Source organism: Chelonoidis abingdonii, chromosome 5 (assembly GCF_003597395.2).
Source record: "Chelonoidis abingdonii isolate Lonesome George chromosome 5, CheloAbing_2.0, whole genome shotgun sequence".
Lineage (NCBI taxonomy): Eukaryota > Metazoa > Chordata > Testudines > Testudinidae > Chelonoidis > Chelonoidis abingdonii.
Window position 1 is genome coordinate 15,853,576 of NC_133773.1, and position 17,221 is coordinate 15,870,796.

The 17,221-nt window shown below is 42.4% G+C and overlaps 1 protein-coding gene across 5 annotated transcripts; it reads right to left on the reverse strand.

Moving 5' to 3' along the window:
* Nucleotides 1-1,252: 1,252 nt before the first annotated feature.
* Nucleotides 1,253-16,172, reverse strand: PAQR3 (progestin and adipoQ receptor family member 3). 5 transcript variants are annotated; one of them, XM_075066092.1, is made up of 8 exons: nucleotides 16,058-16,172; nucleotides 14,889-15,160; nucleotides 14,592-14,754; nucleotides 11,454-11,609; nucleotides 10,136-10,333; nucleotides 8,463-8,553; nucleotides 5,609-5,757; nucleotides 1,253-4,039 (listed from the first exon to the last, which is right to left on the reverse strand). In XM_075066092.1, exons 2-7 carry the CDS (start codon nucleotides 15,071-15,073, stop codon nucleotides 5,615-5,617), a joined length of 936 nt encoding a protein of 311 aa, XP_074922193.1. In that variant the 5' UTR covers nucleotides 15,074-15,160; nucleotides 16,058-16,172; the 3' UTR covers nucleotides 1,253-4,039; nucleotides 5,609-5,614. The 5 variants fall into 5 exon arrangements, with proteins under 5 accessions (XP_074922193.1, XP_032633998.1, XP_074922194.1 ...); XM_032778107.2 differs by having other exon boundaries at nucleotides 15,889-16,058; XM_075066093.1 differs by lacking the exon at nucleotides 5,609-5,757 and having other exon boundaries at nucleotides 16,058-16,163.
* Nucleotides 16,173-17,221: the final 1,049 nt, after the last annotated feature.

The window sequence follows — 17,221 nt, forward strand, 5'->3', positions numbered from 1 at the left end:
ATTTCCAGAGACCATTTTTGCGGATTGGATGCCAGTACAAATTTTGTATCCGCGCAGGGCTCTAAATATAAGATCTCAAAGTCAGGGAAGCAGCTGTTTGCAGCTCATAACTTATGAAGCTGCTTCCTCACCTTCATAGGGGAGACACATCCTAAAGCCAGGGGGGCAGATGCCATATTGCACAATTGGCCACAGGACCTACTTTATGCACTTCTGCCCTTTCCAATATTGGAGGAAGGTGGTCCAGAAAATAAGATGAGAATTCATTTCACTCGTTGGTCAAGGAGGAGACCTTGGTTCTTGGATCTCATAGAGCTGACAATGGAATCCCCACTCCAGCTTCCATGAAGATCAGACGTACTCTAGCAAGGTCCTCAGAATAACCCATCTGGCGGCAAGCGAGAGCAGAGGAGGCATGGCCAGAGCATGTGGAGCCAAAATGCTGAACTGTTGCCGTGAAGCTTCAGAGAGAGGAGAGCAGCCCCAGCATCCAGACTTGTGGGAGACACTGTTAGCAGAAAGGAAATTACTGGTGAGAAATTTTCTGTTCCCTCACTGCCCACCCCCATCTTCTAACTGAGGTTACAGTTCAACTCACAATAAATAGTGGCTCAGATTGCTTTGTGGTAGTACACTCATACAGTCATAACATTGTAGAGGAACATTCAGATCCTTTTACCTTGTTGGAAGTAGTTGACAGCTGGGATTGGAAGTGAAAAGAAATAGTACCTCTTTTTTCAGTGCTTGACATGAACATCAGATTCTCCATCTCTCAAATCGCTGCAGTTACCGTTTTAGGGTGTGACCAAATCACTTTTGGTCAGTCCAAGAGACATTTAGGAATTGGGGGAAGGCATGGAAGGAGAAGACAAACTTTCCAGGTTATGTAGGTGCCAAGAATCAAAATTTGGGAGGTTTCCATAAAGTGGAATGATCAGAACTCTTCTTGTTCAAATAAGGCCAGGTCTACTCTGGAGCAAACTAGACATTAATGCTGTAGTAAGACCATTGAGTTCATCAGCATTTTGGTGTAGCAGCCTGGAAATTCTCTGACAGTTTCATTTAAAAAATTTTTAAATGAGATATTAGAATGAATAGGTATCCCTGTCATTCATTTTTCTATGAAGTTTAATTTTACATTATCCTCATTTTCAATTTTCAAGATTCCCAACTGCATTGTAGAAACTCAAGGTTTTGGCACTGAAGGAGCAGCATCCACTTCACTTTAATGAGACATGACTCTTGTGTATAATATTCTTAAGTATATATTCAGTAAACCCAAATTTATTTACAGCTTAGATATTCACATAATACACATTTAGTCATGCAGCTTGATAAATTGCACTCCATGAAATTGAAACACACCATGACTTTGAATTTCCTTTTCCAGTGGTTGAAAAAGGCTACAATAATTATATAATTAGTTTTAAAAAATGACCTAGCAACCTAAAGAAATCAACATGCAGCCACCAACACAGACAATTGAAGATTGTTTAAATTGTACATGAAGTTTGTTAGAGCAGGCTTTTTCATTTGCAAGTTTCTAGTCAGGCTTCAGTAGTAATTATTAGTGCACTTTAAACTTGTTTTGCAGACAAGTTTTTAAAAAAAATAAATAAGGTCTGGTGTTCGCATTGAAAGGCTCAGAGGTTTGGGAGGTAATCCATCAGTATTAAATGATAACAAGTTATTTTGAAACTAATTTAGTTTAGAACTCAAAAGGAACTTGGCATGGTTAGACATGTCAACAATCTACAATTTTACAATAAATACATACTCAAACATATTAGTACAAAAGTTATAGTGCCCAGAATTCTCAGTCACAAGCATAAGTTAGCGTTCAAAGGCTTTACAGTAGAGCTGCATCTACTGTAGTAAGTCACCATCTTCATCGACAACATGGCCATTGCCAAAGACCTTCTTTGAATTTCAAAGAAGTACTTTCCTTTTACCTCGGTTAACAAACAATTCCATTGTACAAGAATTAAAAAACAGGCTTAGCTACTTGAAGTTAAGAGCAAAATAAAACATGGGGAAAAATCCTCTCTCAAAGAGGAACCTGTTTCTTCGCTTGGCTCCCCTCCTCAACCCATTTGATGGCACCCCTATCTAGGAAAGGCTTACAATAGTTTGTGTACGTTACACAGCTTTAGGCATTCCAGCATGGGCTATTGGTTATATTTCTTTTTAGCCTGCTGACTGGTGATGTACCTTTTCTCTGGCCAAGGTGGTTTTCTTAAAGGTCACATTCAATAGTTCTCAGAGTGGCTACTAAGGTGATCAAGAAAAGTTGTAGCCAAACATGTAGCTGGTATTTTCAGAGACCATGCATCAGCCACTAGGCTAAATGTTTCTATTGATTCCAAGCATGAACCTGGATAGTCATTCCCAAAACAGGGACTTCAACATAACCGTAAAGGAAACAGGTGCCTGTCATGGGGTCATCTCCTTCAGAACATCATCCCACCCATGTTGAAGTAACTACTGCGTTAGAGGATATGATTACAACTGTGCTTCCCTGACAATCGACATATAGGTCAGTCTCATGTTGGACTGTTACTCAGTTGTAATTGGATCTGCCAACATACTGGTGTAGAAGAAACTTGAGAGAAACACTGATTATAACATTTATCACATTAGCCAGCAGCATTTAATGCAACTGGTCAAGTGAATGTAAACACAAGCAATTACCCTCCAGACGCTATTTAAGATTTTAATTCCATTTAAAAACAGAGTTTCCAACCAGCTTCACACTGAAATCTATATAATAAAATAAAAATCTTTCAATCCCTGCAACAGATCAAAACAACTGTTCAGGAGTTTAAGGTATCTTGTTGGCATTAAGGAATCCAGATACTTTCTGTACTGATATGTAAAATTATTTTTAAAGTTTTTCAAGGCAAAATAAATTTAAAATAAACTGCAATTTTTAAAACCAGGATTCAGACTGGGAAGACTAATCTAGAGGCAAATACTGAGTCTCCTTTTATTAATTGCTATAGAAAACTTATAGTAACAGACATGTTTAAATAAGACTACCCAGTGCTAAAAAGAACACTGCTGCATTTGTTCATAGTAATCAGAAGGCTACATTTGCTCTTTGGAGCGGGATTATTTTTGTGGACAGTTACTTTGGGTTATTTATACTGGTGTAAACTCCAGCAATGTATAGTAAGTGTAACACTACCGTCTACTGACCACAACTGGTTAATAAACTTAACCCTACAGTTGCTGGATAGTCTTTGTAATATCTCAAAAGTAAAATTTGCAAAACCACAGGAATCACTTAAGTTCTTGAGAGAAACCTGGAAACTCAATGGCACAAATTAGTGACACTGTCCATTTCAAATGAAGGAATTAATTTTAAAGTTACTGATGATGAAACGGAGTGGAGAGAGAGAATCCATTTTGATCTTTCAAAAAGAAAAAACTTCCTTTAAAAAAAAAAAGTAAGAATCCACAGAATTCAGATTAAATATAACAGCAATGTCATAGCACAAACACAACAATTAGCTAGCAAGTCTAGATTGTACACCACACTGTATGGATGTGAAAAGGTCTAAGACCAGGTCCCAAGAAGCAATTTATCATAGGAGCTTCAGAAGCATGCTGTTTAGGGCAAATCTCTTCAGTATATTCTTTAATGAAGTCTGAAAGTGAAGTCCAAATCAAGGAGAAAGTCATTTGCTGTTCACCAAGAGTACACGTCACTGCCTTTCATGTTTTACCAGTCAGAAGACGGAATGTAATTATTCATATCCTGTTTTCACATGGTTGGATTACATAACCTCTCTATAGGAAGACCTGCACAGCTGTTCTCTGCTTCACTGCAGAATGTACAGTGGTTGAGGTGAATGAGTCATTTTGAAGACCTAAGCAGTTGTCTCAAAAAAACCTCTGTTGGTATGCCATCCCAGCGAGTAGAAACACAGTCCCGCAGGTGAGAGGGAGTAGCTGCCTCAGTGCATGGTTTTGGAAATCGATATGTGACTACGGACTAGACATTCATAGTCAGAACTTCTGTTGCAGTAAGAGAATTCTGAAAGATAGTGGGAGACAAGTTTCATCAGACTACAAACATCAACTGTCTACACTTTTGTTAAAAAAAAAAAAAAAAAATGGACAAATGTTGGCGGAATTAACAAAATGGAGTGAAAAGAAGGGTGTCAGAGAGATCTCATTCTGCCATCCTTTCTTTCACAGGGTAGCACCTCACTCTGTACATATCCCCACTGATTTCAGAGTGGCTACTGAAGGAGTAAGATGTTACTCAACGTGAGTAAGGGTGACAGAATTTGTCTCAATGCAAATTGTTAAATAAAATTACTGTCTCTTCATATAGATTTTCATGTTGGACAGACAGCTGGGATTTCTTCATGTAGAGAAATTTCACATCAGACAGCAAGGACAGAAAAATGCAATGGATGTATCTTTTCATCTAAAATTTCAATGGCAATATCTAGCATTAGAGTCTGGGGTGAGCAGTATTCTAGAAAGAGTTCTAGTACAGACAGCGCAGACAAATGCCCTGTCCATTACCAATCTTATTAACTTAAGTGCAATTATAGATAGATTTACAGGTAAGACACTTCAGTCATGTCCCAGAGGACACTAAAATGTTCTCTATTTATAGTTTTCACTGGTTAGCTATATTCTTCTGGAACTTTATTTTAAGTGCCTTTGCCAATTTTGTACTTTCCACATTTGAAAACCACTAAGTCTTCCTCTCCTTTGAATGGAGCTGCAATTAACCTGGCTGTCTTTGCTTACTTGTAACATCTACAGTACTACATCATGCCAGATGATATCTGTGCCTTGTGTGATCCCTTGGCTTTTACATCAACCTGTGCTGTGACACATTTGCTTTTATTCTTTAGGGGAGAAAGCAGAAAGTGTGGATGTGTTATTACAAGTTGTGGAGAATAATAAGGAAGAAGCAATTTATTGAAAAAATGTAATGTACAGTAAAAATCTAAGCAAACTGCAGTGTAAACATATATATTATTGCAGAATATTAAATATCAAGAAAATAAAAACAAAATAAATTGAGATATTATAAAACAATTTATCAAAATTATAGCCTGAATTTTCAGTAGTAAAAACATGCAGGACTTTTACTATCAGATTGTAAATCGAAGTTTGGATCTAAGTGGTAGTTAGCGTCTCTGTAACCAGGATGTGGTGGGACTGATCTGAGTCTCGTCTGGCTTATCCCAGTTTAACAACTATGTAACATCCCTGGCTATAATGGAGTTTGGCCCAATTTATACTAGTGTAAGCAAGCAGATATTCAGTTGTGGAGTTTGATCGTAGTGTCAGCTTCCCCTACACCTACGTATACAAATGATGTTGAACACCCAGCAGCTCTCCAGTTTTGCCTGGAGCACCTTATCTGGCATTTCAGCAGTGTCTAGGAGAATATTGCATATAACTCTTCAAGTGATGTATCTTTCATGGATAAAAAGCGCTACCCCGTGGTTCTGTTCTGGAGCATTAGCACAAATAAGGAAAGAAGGCAAACTGAACCTTGTGACAAAGGCTCAAAGCAAGATGATCAACCCCCCACCCACTCTATCTTCATGTCTCCATGCATATAGGACTCCCATACCTTCATTCATAAATGTGTACTGTAGTCAGGACAGGGCTTGCTGTGTCTGTATTGCATGATATACACTGTAGATTGATGCCACCAATACAACATTACTACTGCAAGGATATGCCATACTTGGTGACTAGAGCCGAGGTAGTTTAATTGTCCTTTTGGAAAAAGCAAAAAGATTGTCTGTTATTATATTCAATATAACTACTGCAGTAACAACTCTAGCCTGGAGGTTGAAGCGCTCATGCATTTGAATAATTTCTGATAAACATGCATGCATTGAAGGGAAAGTACTGTCTATCTCTGGGCCAGCTTTAAACGGAAAATATATGCAAGTGCATTAAGTGTATGCTCAGATTATGTATTTGCAGGCCCATCTGACCACTTAAGCATACAAGGGCTTGTCTATACTCATGTTTTTACGTACTGGTACAAACCCTTAGTGCAGACACAATGCAAGAGCCAGTTTACACTAATACCTAACATTTACACTAGGAGTTTGTAACAATGCAGCTATATGGGTGACTATAAACCCCAGTGCCCGTAAGCAATTGCCACGTGCACAGATACAGACTGCACATTGGCACACTGGGTATTTAAGCATGCATGATACACCTGGGCAAACAAAGGAGCAATCTAATTGGAAAATCTGGACCCGACTGGTGTTTACTTACTTTAACTTTGGGTATTAAAGTGAGCTAACTGAACCCCAAGGACTAGAGAAGAAGCAAAAAAGTGGATGCTCACTAGCTACCAGTCTCCTCCAGGGCCCAATTCAACCCCATGGAAACTAATAAGGTCCTTTCACTAACTTTGAATTAAAAGTTATATTGGATCCTAGTACTCAATACAATACTACAATAGGGAACCTGTCACTGGTACAATTAAAATATTTTCCAAAGTTGAATCTCTACATGGGAATTTATTGCAAGTGGTTAACTTTCAATATATCACAATTTTATTTCTATTTATATTACAGTGGTGGTATTCTCTGCAATAACTACCACGTTCCCTTTAATGAAATGATGTGCCATTTGGCCATACCCAAGGTCTTTTCTGTGTGAGTGGATCTACCACTTTTTCCTTTAAATCTCCCTCCCTGTGATGCCTATAAAACACTCAATCTTGAGTAGACAGCTGATTTGCTGTGACTGCTGCTCAGTATACTAAATCATAATTGTCTTACTGTTGTTGTGTGCTCCTGTCATCTGTTTGTCATAGCCACCCATTTCTTGTTACAGACTTAGAGTATGCTCTTTGGGGTAGGGACCTACTTTCCATTATATATGTACAGTATCTAACACAACTGAACTCCAATCTTGATTGGGAATTGTGATGGAGTATGTGTCCCCACAGGTAACAATAGCTAACTGGAGACAGACAGCAATTAGTGCACTTGGTTGCATCTGGAAGATGGGCCAGGCCCAAGTGAAGATGAAGCACAGCTGGGTGGTAAGCATAAAGGGAGGAAGCCAAAATGAGAAGGAGGCTGCAGGGAGAGAAGGGGGGGGAAAAAACCTCTGCAGCTGTTCTCTGGCTACTAGAGAGTGGAGGAAAGGCCTAGAGGCAGACATAGAATATGCTGGGGGTGCTGTGAGAAAGGACCTGAAGGAAAGGTAAGGTACAAAGTCCAGTGAAGCAGCTGAGCAAGCAGACCATAGCTGCTTGCCATAAGATCTCTGGACTGGAACCCAGAAGAGGTGGAGGACCTGGGTTCCCCTACCAGTCCTACAGGAAAGATGGTATGGAAACACCTCAACACAAAAAGGAGAACTATTATTTGGAGCCAACCCTCCAGGAAGAAAGTCCTCAGACACATTGTGCTGCACAAGAGCAGGACAATCTTGCAGAGCCCAGAAGGTGTGAGACTGTGAAGGTAAGCAGGCCAGGGACCCAAGGGAGACCACCTCAGGGCCAGAGTGGCTATCAACAGGGGGCGTTAGGCAGGGGGAGAGCCTGCTACACCACACCCAGCCTCAAGGGAATGCACCAGTGGTGAGGCTACTCTCCAGCTGGGGTTTATATGGATAGCAATAGTTACCTGGACATGAATTTACTATATAAAACAATGGTACAAGTAATTTACCCAGAGGTGTCATTTGACATTTTTGCCTTAAAAATCAGAGCAGTCAGTGGGTATTAATCCTCTGATTGTCCTAGTCTAGTCCCAACACTCATACTAGCTGAAAAACCCTATAACCCAACAGCTTTTTACACTTACAGAGCACTATTTATCAAAAGATCTCAAAGCACTCCACAGACACAGGTAATTAATCCCTTTTAGAACTGCGGAAAATGATAGCCAGCAGTGAGTGAGAGCTGAGCGTGATCAGCGCTGGAGGGTGAGAAAACAAGCTCTGGAGCTGGGATTTTCCAAGGAGCCAAAGTGAGTTAGCCTCCCAAATCCCATTTCATTTTGTTAGGAAAATAATCATCATAATCATCACCTGCCATAAGTGGATGAACTGTTGACCAAGGGTGTGCAATACCAAGAAATCATATAGTACAGGTAAGGTTCCAAGATCTTTTGGAGGTTAAATTGAGATTATTGGCATACTGACACTTTTTTTTTTTATGATTTAGTTGTATTTTTTCTAATTTTATACAAGTGTTAATGATTCCTCCCCTTAACATGTCTTACTACAAGATTATGATTTAGTTGAATTCCTGCAGGCTCAGAGAAGCTACTAGCATGAGTGCAGCAAATGCGTACAGCGAGCGCAGTATTCAACACAGATATGGCTGCTTAATGTGGGACATATTCACTCGTTTTTTTAATGACAATTCAAAACACACACATTATACTTTCTTTCGATGCCCTTCCAGAATCACTACCTAAGTACAATGCAAAAGATAATCATACCTGGGAAGTATCTTTCTGGAACTTTGGAAATGTAAAAGAGAAAAGCTACAGCAGCAATCAAGTACATCACAATTACTCGAGGGGCAAACTCCTGCAAAATAAAATGAAGCTTTAATGCTTAGTAGTAGATCATGAATGCCTACCCCATAACATTTGTAATAGCAAGTGCACTGCATACTTTGCAAGGACAAAGCTTTACTCTTATTACTTTATTTACAAGAATGTTGAACAGACTCCAAATGTGTAAGTAGTATCAAAACCGGAGACAGATGAGGTTAAAACTTAGCCCCACCTTTGTGCTCGAAAACAATTCTCCCCCGCCCCACCTCCCAACCTTCTGCTTTCTCTGCGGAAGGTGAAATTCCATGATTGGAGATGCCCTCTTGTTTAATACATTCACACTGTGCCTAAGAACAGATTTCCTTAGGCTGGTCCCCACAACTCTACACTGAAGAATTTCCATCAGTAAGAATGCATTTTAAATGCATTGACTAATGACTAAAAGTTGGATCAATCAATGCCCTGTAAGTTCCTTTTGGAGGTAGGGACATAGTAAAAGGTAGTGCAGGAGGAAAATGTTACTAAATCAGCTTGGAATCTTTAACCATGTGAAGCATAACTTACCACACATGATCTCATGAGGCTACTAAACACCAACTGGGAAAAAGGGATGAAACGGTTCAGTGGAAAGCAACCTATATATTAGTTCCTTTTCTTTGAAGTCCCTATTACCACAGGGTCTTGCTGCCAAAACCAAAGCTTTCTATTTTTAGATGTACAGGAACAAGATCAGTAACACAGACTTATGCAGAGAAATACTTTGAATACCCAGGCAATAATACTTAAACAAATTTTATTTTTTTTACTTGTACTAATTATAGGCCTAGTCTAAAGCCCATTAAAGTGCCAGCATAAAACCTGCACAGATTAGCATCATGGTAGGTCTCATCTGTGTCTAGTTCATTATATAACTACTACAACTCCTGTTTTACCATAAGACAGATATACATTTCCCTCTTTCATCCTGCCATACTCCTTGCTTTTCAGGGTTGGGTAACCTTTACAACAGATTACTTTACTAGCCGGTTTATAACTTCTAACATTAGTAACTTTATTCATATTTTATGATCTGTGGGACACTAAAAGGCAAAGTTATGTGCGTATGTATGTATGTATATATATTTAAGGCTCATTTCTGGATTTGTCACAAACTCCAAGTAAGGGACTCTGCCCCAGGAGAGGATCAGAGTCAGAATCTGGCTGCTACTTCCCCCACTTTATTTCAGGGGGGGTGAAGGCAATAGAGAATCTGCACCAGTGCTACCTGACCCAGACTACTACTTTCCATTATGCTGACTTGACTGCACACTGCATCCATCTGGAAGCAGGCAGTACAGAGACCCCACACAGATTGTTGTGTCCCAGAGGTGTACATCTAGGGTCACAGTTGTTCCCTATGTTTTTTTTCTTCTCACAAGGCAGGTTTAATTAGTATGTTGTAAACCAGATTTAATTGATGCAGTTTGTTTTTAGTTCACATCCTGAGTTTAATATCTGAAGCTCTGCATTAGGTAAACCCAGTTCAAAGGTATTCATTTTTTAACCATGCTTCTATTCCAAAAACGGGGAGACAGCTAGAAAATCAGAGGAATCGTGTCTGCTTCTGAGCTTACCTGCACAATAGCTGCACCAACTCCTCCATTGAGCCAAACCCAGTGGATAGTAGGAATGACTCCATATCCAGAGACGGAGCAAAAAATGACAGAACGCAGTCTGTGCCACTGTTGAGTGAGGTAGCTGGGATGAATCTGAGCAAAGAATACTGCAAGGATCATAGCAAGCACAGTGATCAAGTATACCTGACGCCAGTACTGCAGAAAAGGAAAAAAGAAAATAATTATTTTTTCTTCTTTGGGTAAGTGTGTGAAGATAATTAACACCTTTGGCAGAAAATGTACAAAGTGAAATAGAAATCAAATGTAGAGAAGGCTAACCATTGTTTCGTCTACACACTTTTCACCATATACAAAATTGCATATGCTACTATGTTCCCTAAAATGAGTTAAGTTTGCTCCTGCACTAGTTTGACAGGTTGGAATTGGTTCTACTGCCGGATTCAGATACTTTACAATTATTCTTTATTACCAATGGATAAGTCAACATAAGATTTTAGTGGAAAACTACCTTCCCCTTCCCTACACACACACGGATGGTGAGGAGAAGGCAGGTTTGTGGACCATCCTAATCACTATTTCTGGAAGGTTGCTTGGGATGCAGTAATTTTCCCTATACTCTTGCCTGTGTCAAACTTGTATCTGTTTATATAAACTAGAAGCCCAGCAACCACTCTTCTCCTAACTTCTCAACTATCCCCCTTTCTTTTCTCTCGTCTAATACCATCTCCTGTTCTCCCTACCCTTAAGTTCTTCCAGCCTTCTAGATCCCGGCCCGTTCTAAACCACTGGGTCTTTTCAACAAAATGATTTTTGGCGTAACTTGATGAGCTGCAAAAAACAGTGCCTTCTGGGGGCAGCTGCATTCCAGGATGCCTTCCAAAACCCAAATTTATTTCCAGTAAGCAGCAGCAATTTGTGGCAGGTAGAAAACCACCCTTGTTTTTGACAAATGCAAGCCAATCAAGTTCAAACAACATGGATCAGCTAGCAGGCCAGTAATGTTGAATTATTTTTGATTGTGTGCTTGTGTCTGAGCCAACTTGCTGTGTTCAACAATTCTGGAAGCCATAAAATCCAGGTTTTAAGGACCTTCTATAACAGAACAGTGATCAAAATCCAATAATCACTTTTCATGGGAAAAGTACACTAATATTTGAAAGGACTCCAGTTCCCATTGCTACTCAGTTAATTCGGCACTCCTTGCATGTTGTACAACCAACTTCTTGCTTGGGGTGTGAGAAACCATCTGGGTAAGGCCATGCAGGTCAGCTATGAAGTGTTCACTTTATTGCATAAAAAGCACATTAAAACTTACATTATTACAGTAAAATGCATAAAACACTCCTGATACATAGCAGCCCAAGATCCCAATGGAAATTCCTGCATAATCTAATGCCATCCATCGACGGCTAGTCTTCTCTGAGCGATGGCAGCAGAAGAGATGATATCCTACCGAGCACAGCATACAGACCTGTACAAATGTTCAAACAAATGCATGTTAATTTTTTCAAAGCCTAGTTTATGACTACATGAAATCAAAGCAAAAAAAGCATCCAGCTCCACCTATGAAGCTGTCAAGCATAGAATTAATCACCTGATGCTGTTATATATTTCACACTGCTACCGGGTGTCATGAAATTATGCTTCCTACCAATGATGAAATAGCTGACCAAACCAAGCTACTCAGAGAAGGATCAATAGAAGTTAAGGGAAAAATCCTGCCCAGCCTTAGTGGCCACAGAAGGCCTGATTGCCAGTGCAACCAATGATATTTTGCTGAAGAGGGGGAACAGGGACATATGGAAGTCAATAGGGTGAGTCTGCAAAGGGAGTGGGTGGTTCTGCAGGAGCTCCTTGTGATTCAGTGCAGAGAAGTGATTTGGGTGTGCACCTAGTGGTTCCACTGGCCAAACCACCACATGGAGGGAAAGAAGTAGGAAGTATCTGGAGTATCCAGTTCTAATGGCACAGAGAGAGGATTCTATCACTCCAGACTTATTCAGTGTGCAGTCCACTTATGCTGGGACCAATATTTGTCCCTTCCTTATTTATTCTTCTTAAGAGATTTTTTTTCTGAGGAAGAGAGAGTGTGAGTGACTACTTTCCAAGTGGTCTTCAACGACCATGGTTTGAAAAATTTACCAGTCACCTACTACACAGAGAGATGTCTACAAGGAGGGAGTCACTAACTGGGCAAATGGACAGAACCCTTTCTAGTCACCCAGTTCAAACCACAAGTGATGAGAAGAGCAAGAAAGTGCTGGTCTTTCTCTCCACTCCTTGCCCATGGGGGAGCCCATATTTCATAAGGACTTTGCAGGTGACTGATACATTTGAAGCTGCTGGGAAGGAAAGGGTGGGAGTGTCTCTGTCTGAGACACCTCACTCCACACACCTTTCCTTTCGGCTGGTGAGAAAAAATATTTCTTCCATCCTTAGGACGACGGAGTTTGTGCCTTTGCCCATCTGATAGAGCAAGGTGAAATTAACTAGAATCTTGACAGGTTTCACTAATGCTGATCTCACTACTAGGATGGTATTTGCCAAACTAGATCTGCATATATCATCAATAGTCGGTGTGGCCCTTATATGAAACCTGCAGCATGAAACATTGAGAACTAAGCAGTTAAGGATCAGGGATCCATGGAAAAATCTCTGTGCAATAATTATCCAAACCTTTCATTTGCCAAAACACTTTGTAATGGAAACAGTAAAAGGGACAAAATTCCTGTATACTTCACTGTTACTACAGCAACTTGACAGGTGCTCCCTCTTCCTCACATAGTATTAGCTATGCATCAGCGCAAAGAGTTCATATTAAATTTTTCAAACTTGAACACCCTGTCAAAAGGCCAGAGGCTCAAACAGATTCCAACTTATGTCTTCTGCTCATAGCACTGTGCCCAAGCATTGTAGGGGTTCCAAGAGTATGTAATGTTTCAAAATACACATGCTTCAAAGCAGGATGTATACATTTAAGGTCGGTATGACAGTCCTGAGTTTCAACCTTGAGTTACCATACACATGCAAAAATTAATCCAAATCTATACTTTTTTCACTCTAACATGACCATTTTTAATAAAAATATTATAAGTTAATCTCTGTGGCACACTGAATTCAGACATCCAGTTTATACACACCAGCCTCCAATGACATGTTTGACTCAATTCAGCAAGTAACACTCTTTCATTTTTTTTAGTTACCAAAGTCCCCATATTTTAATCCTAATTAGACCTCCACACAAAAGAATAATGGATAGGTGGTATCTGAATTTTAACCAAGAGGCTCCTTAGGAACCAAAACGTACAAGTTACAATTACACTTTTTTTGTCAGCATATGCTGTATGCAGGTCATGGTGCAATTTGATGTATCTACTAAGAATCAGTTTTCTGCACTATGGATAGTTATTTGTTAGTTAAAAATCAAAAACAGGTTGAAGTCTGAAAGTGGTTATCTCCTTGAGGAGTGCAGATTGTTGTGTTGACAAATTCTTCCCTTCCTTAAGGAATCTTCTATATTCCTTATGATCCTCTTTTTTAAAAGCTATCAAAGGGCCAAACAATGGGATCCAAGCAAGGCCCATCGACACAGCTTCCATATAATCAGGCAGGGCAACTATTGAGAAACATGGAGTATAAAGCACTGGAATGCTATATTAACAGTTCCCTCTGGATTGGGAAGCAATGAACTAGTAAACATTCTACTGGCCATTAGCCAATAACAGTCACAAAACAATCGGAACAAGTGAAATGTAATTACTTAGGAGCCTGGATCCAACAGGAACTGAGGACCCTCAACACTTGTCAGGAGATGTTCAGTGAAAGGGTTCCCTCCACCCCGTATTCCTGCTTTAATCTGCCAGTGTCTTAGCTGCCCTGCGTGTAGACCAAGGCTGAGAGATCTTCCAGTGTATTTGTAAATGCCACTGAACTACAGATGTAGCAAAGTACGTACCTTGCCAACTACGGTGCTAAATTTTCCCTCTAGCTGAGTTCAAACATCTATGCTTCATACTACATCTGGCTATTTAGGTGAAAAATAATTGGACAACTCTAATTCTTAGTCAAACAACCACATTTTAAATCTAGACTTTTCCCTAGCCTGGTTGAAATCAAGTTCTGGTCTGCCACGCTCTACAGCTAAGTACTACCACTAAACCTCTGTGTGGATATATTTTGAAGTATAAGTGATAAACCTTTAGCAGTTTTAAGATGGGCTTTTTAGAGACTAATTTTCTACCCCAAATCCAGATGTACTGACAGTTCAGCTGTTCTTCCAAAACCATAACTACATATTTTAAATTTCCCTTTCTGCTGACAGATTTCTTTGCTACTTCGGTCAAGTCTATCAAGATAGAACTAAATTGTGATCCTGAAAATGATGAAAAATGACTGACAAATATTTAAAAAAACTCCAGTACGTGTTTCAAAACTAGTTCATGAAAGGACTTACTTGAAAGCAGAAGAGGCAAATAGAACAGATAACAAAGTCTTCTCTAGAGGCACTTGCTGAAGGTAATACAGAAGTCATGTCATATATGCCCAGAGTGAAGAAAATGAAAAAGCCCAGTAAGTGACTCCAGATGTTCACTGTCTCATTGGATAAAATGAACAAACTAAAAGAAAAAAAGTACAATAGCAGATATTCAGAAAGTGGTGTGTGGAACTAAAAATCATCATTTTAGCAAACATTCAAAGGTTTAGCAAAAGCCCAAATCTTACTTTTAACATCCCAATCAATGTATGTTACCTTTTTAAACACAGCCTAGAAGGGAGATAAGCCCTGTAGCCATCTGTAATATACGGATTGTCCTTAAGGAACACAGGAATCTGCTCATAGGTATACAAGCGGATTCCCCGAGGTACCAGAACAGGCCAGTACTGGTAGCTTCCTAGCTCGATGTAATGGGCACTCTTCAAAAGCTTCTGATGCATGGTGGTAGTGTCACAGTCAACAGCTAAGGCAAGACTGAACAGAATACCTAATTATGCTCCAGGCATCTGATCTCTGCTACAATACACCTGAAAAACACAACAAAATTTCCTGGATCACTTACTACAGCTTATATTACACGAGGAAACAAGTTCAGTCACAACAAAATTTGGCAGCTCCAGCGATGGCTTTCCGTAGTCAGGAATTGTCCCTTTTCCGGGCAATTCCCCTCCCTGTATTATTGTCTGTTAAGGGCCAAGCAAAATTTTCTCACAACTGCATTTACAAAATGAGTGGGCAGAGGGCATAGACTCACACCTCTAACTACGCTGTCTGCTAAGTGCTCTGTAGCTGGCAAGAGTCTGTCTGTCCACGGGGGAGGCACAAGGGAGCAATAACCCTCCAGCTGACAAGGGAGCACGAGTCAGCCCTAGGCTACTCCCTCAGACCGGACACAGAGAGCTGGCTCCCCGGGCCGGCCCTGGCCCCGCTGTAGGTGCGGCGCAGGGGCGAGGTGAGTGACATTAGGATCCCCCTTCGCGCCCGCCCTCGCCTCGCCGGTGTGCGGCGCTGTTCCACCCCGCCAGGCCCCACCCCGGAAACGGCTGCAGGGCCGCTAGGGCGCCCCCGAGCGGGGCGGGGCAGCCCCCCCCGCCCCATTTCACTTTATTTACACAGACACTGAGGGGTTTGGGTCCCTGGTACAGCCGGGTCCCCCCTCTGCCTCCCTCTCCTCAGCCCGGGGAGCGGGGGGGCTGCAGGGTCCCCGCTCCAGCCTAGCGGAGTCCGAGGGGCAGGGAGAACCGCCGCCGCTCACCCGCCGGGGCCGGGCCGCCCCGCCCATCCCGGAGAGGAGGGGAGGCAGCTCCCCCCCGCGCGGGTCCCTCGCTGACAGGAAGGAACCAGCCGCTTCCTCGCCAGCCGGCCCTGCCTCCGGCCCCACTGCCAGTAGCGCCACCAGCCCCGCGCGCGGATGTCGCACTCACTGCGCGCCGCAGGGACAGCCTCCACGTGCACGCGCCCCCCTGTCACCGCGGCGGGTGCCCAACCTCCGCTGGGGGGCGGGCAAGGTCGCAAGCTTGTGACGTCTCCAGCCCAACCGACGCATGTGCGCGCGGGCGCAGCCAGGGGTTGAAGGCGGCGGTTCGGGCTGCGCGCGGTGGGGCTCATTGCAGCAGCCCCTCCTCCCCGCCAGCAGGGGGCGCTGTGTGGGCGGGGAGAGGCCGCCCCCGGCCTCGAGAAGTACCCAGCGTCTCTCTCAGGCCCCCTCCTCCCTGGCCGGGGGCACAGGTGCCAACCGCCACCGGGAACTAAGCACCCGCCTGGAACCGGGCTACTCCCATTTCAGACCAGGCCAGGCCAGTCCCTAAGAGCCCCAGCACCTAGGTGACTAGCCCCCGCGGCCTGCAGGCTGGGGCTGGGTGGGCCCGCTGCGCACCCCGCGTCTCCCCCGCCCCCTTGCCCCTGCTGGCCGGGAGCCCATCCAAAAAAAAGCAACAAGCCAAAAACAAGCCCAATTTCTGCATTTTTTCTGTGGGTTTGGCGTGTCTGCTCCAGGGGCCGCTGCTGCACGGGGTAGCTGGGACAGCAGGGTGCCTGGGGGTGCTGTGGGGTGGGTTCTGGGGGAGGTACTGCGGGGGGGATGGGATGGGCTGGGGGAGGCCCGTGCAGCTGGCTGAGAACATGGGGGGAGCTTGGGGCCAATGTTTTCCTGCTGTCTCTTGCCTCCTGTGGTGTCAAGGATCCAGCAAGAGGCGCGGTGGAAAGGGAAGCAGAGAGTCTGCCCGCTGTGTGGGTGGGTGTCCAGGGGGAAAGAGCACCTATAGGCAACCCCCCGCAGTTATGCTAGATGGGTGAAAAATCCAGCCAGGATGCAGGGAAGTAATTGTGAGTTGATATATTTCGTACTGTACATAACTGTAGCTGTCTTCAAAATGCGCTGCTGACCTTTGGATGTTTTCATTTGGGTAAGACGTTCCGCTCATGTCAGCAGCACCATTGTGGGCTTCAAACCTGCCAGTATGAAGGTTTTTCTGGATCTGGCGCTATATTTAAGATTTGGTACTTGGTTCCTTAGGACAATATTGAATTCTCTGATTCAGTTAATACTTGTGTAAGATAAACTCACAGAATCTTTGCCTAGGAAGCAA

Coding starts and splice junctions, on each gene's coding strand:
- PAQR3 (XM_075066092.1), bottom strand. CDS start 15,073: ATGCATCAGAAGCTTTTGAAGAGTGCCCATTACATCGAGCTAGGAAGC. Junction 11,610..14,591: donor TTTGCCTCTTCTGCTTTCAA/GTAAGTCCTTTC, acceptor ACATTTGTACAG/GTCTGTATGCTGTGCTCGGT. Junction 10,334..11,453: donor ATGCATTTTACTGTAATAAT/GTAAGTTTTAAT, acceptor CCTTTTCTGCAG/TACTGGCGTCAGGTATACTT.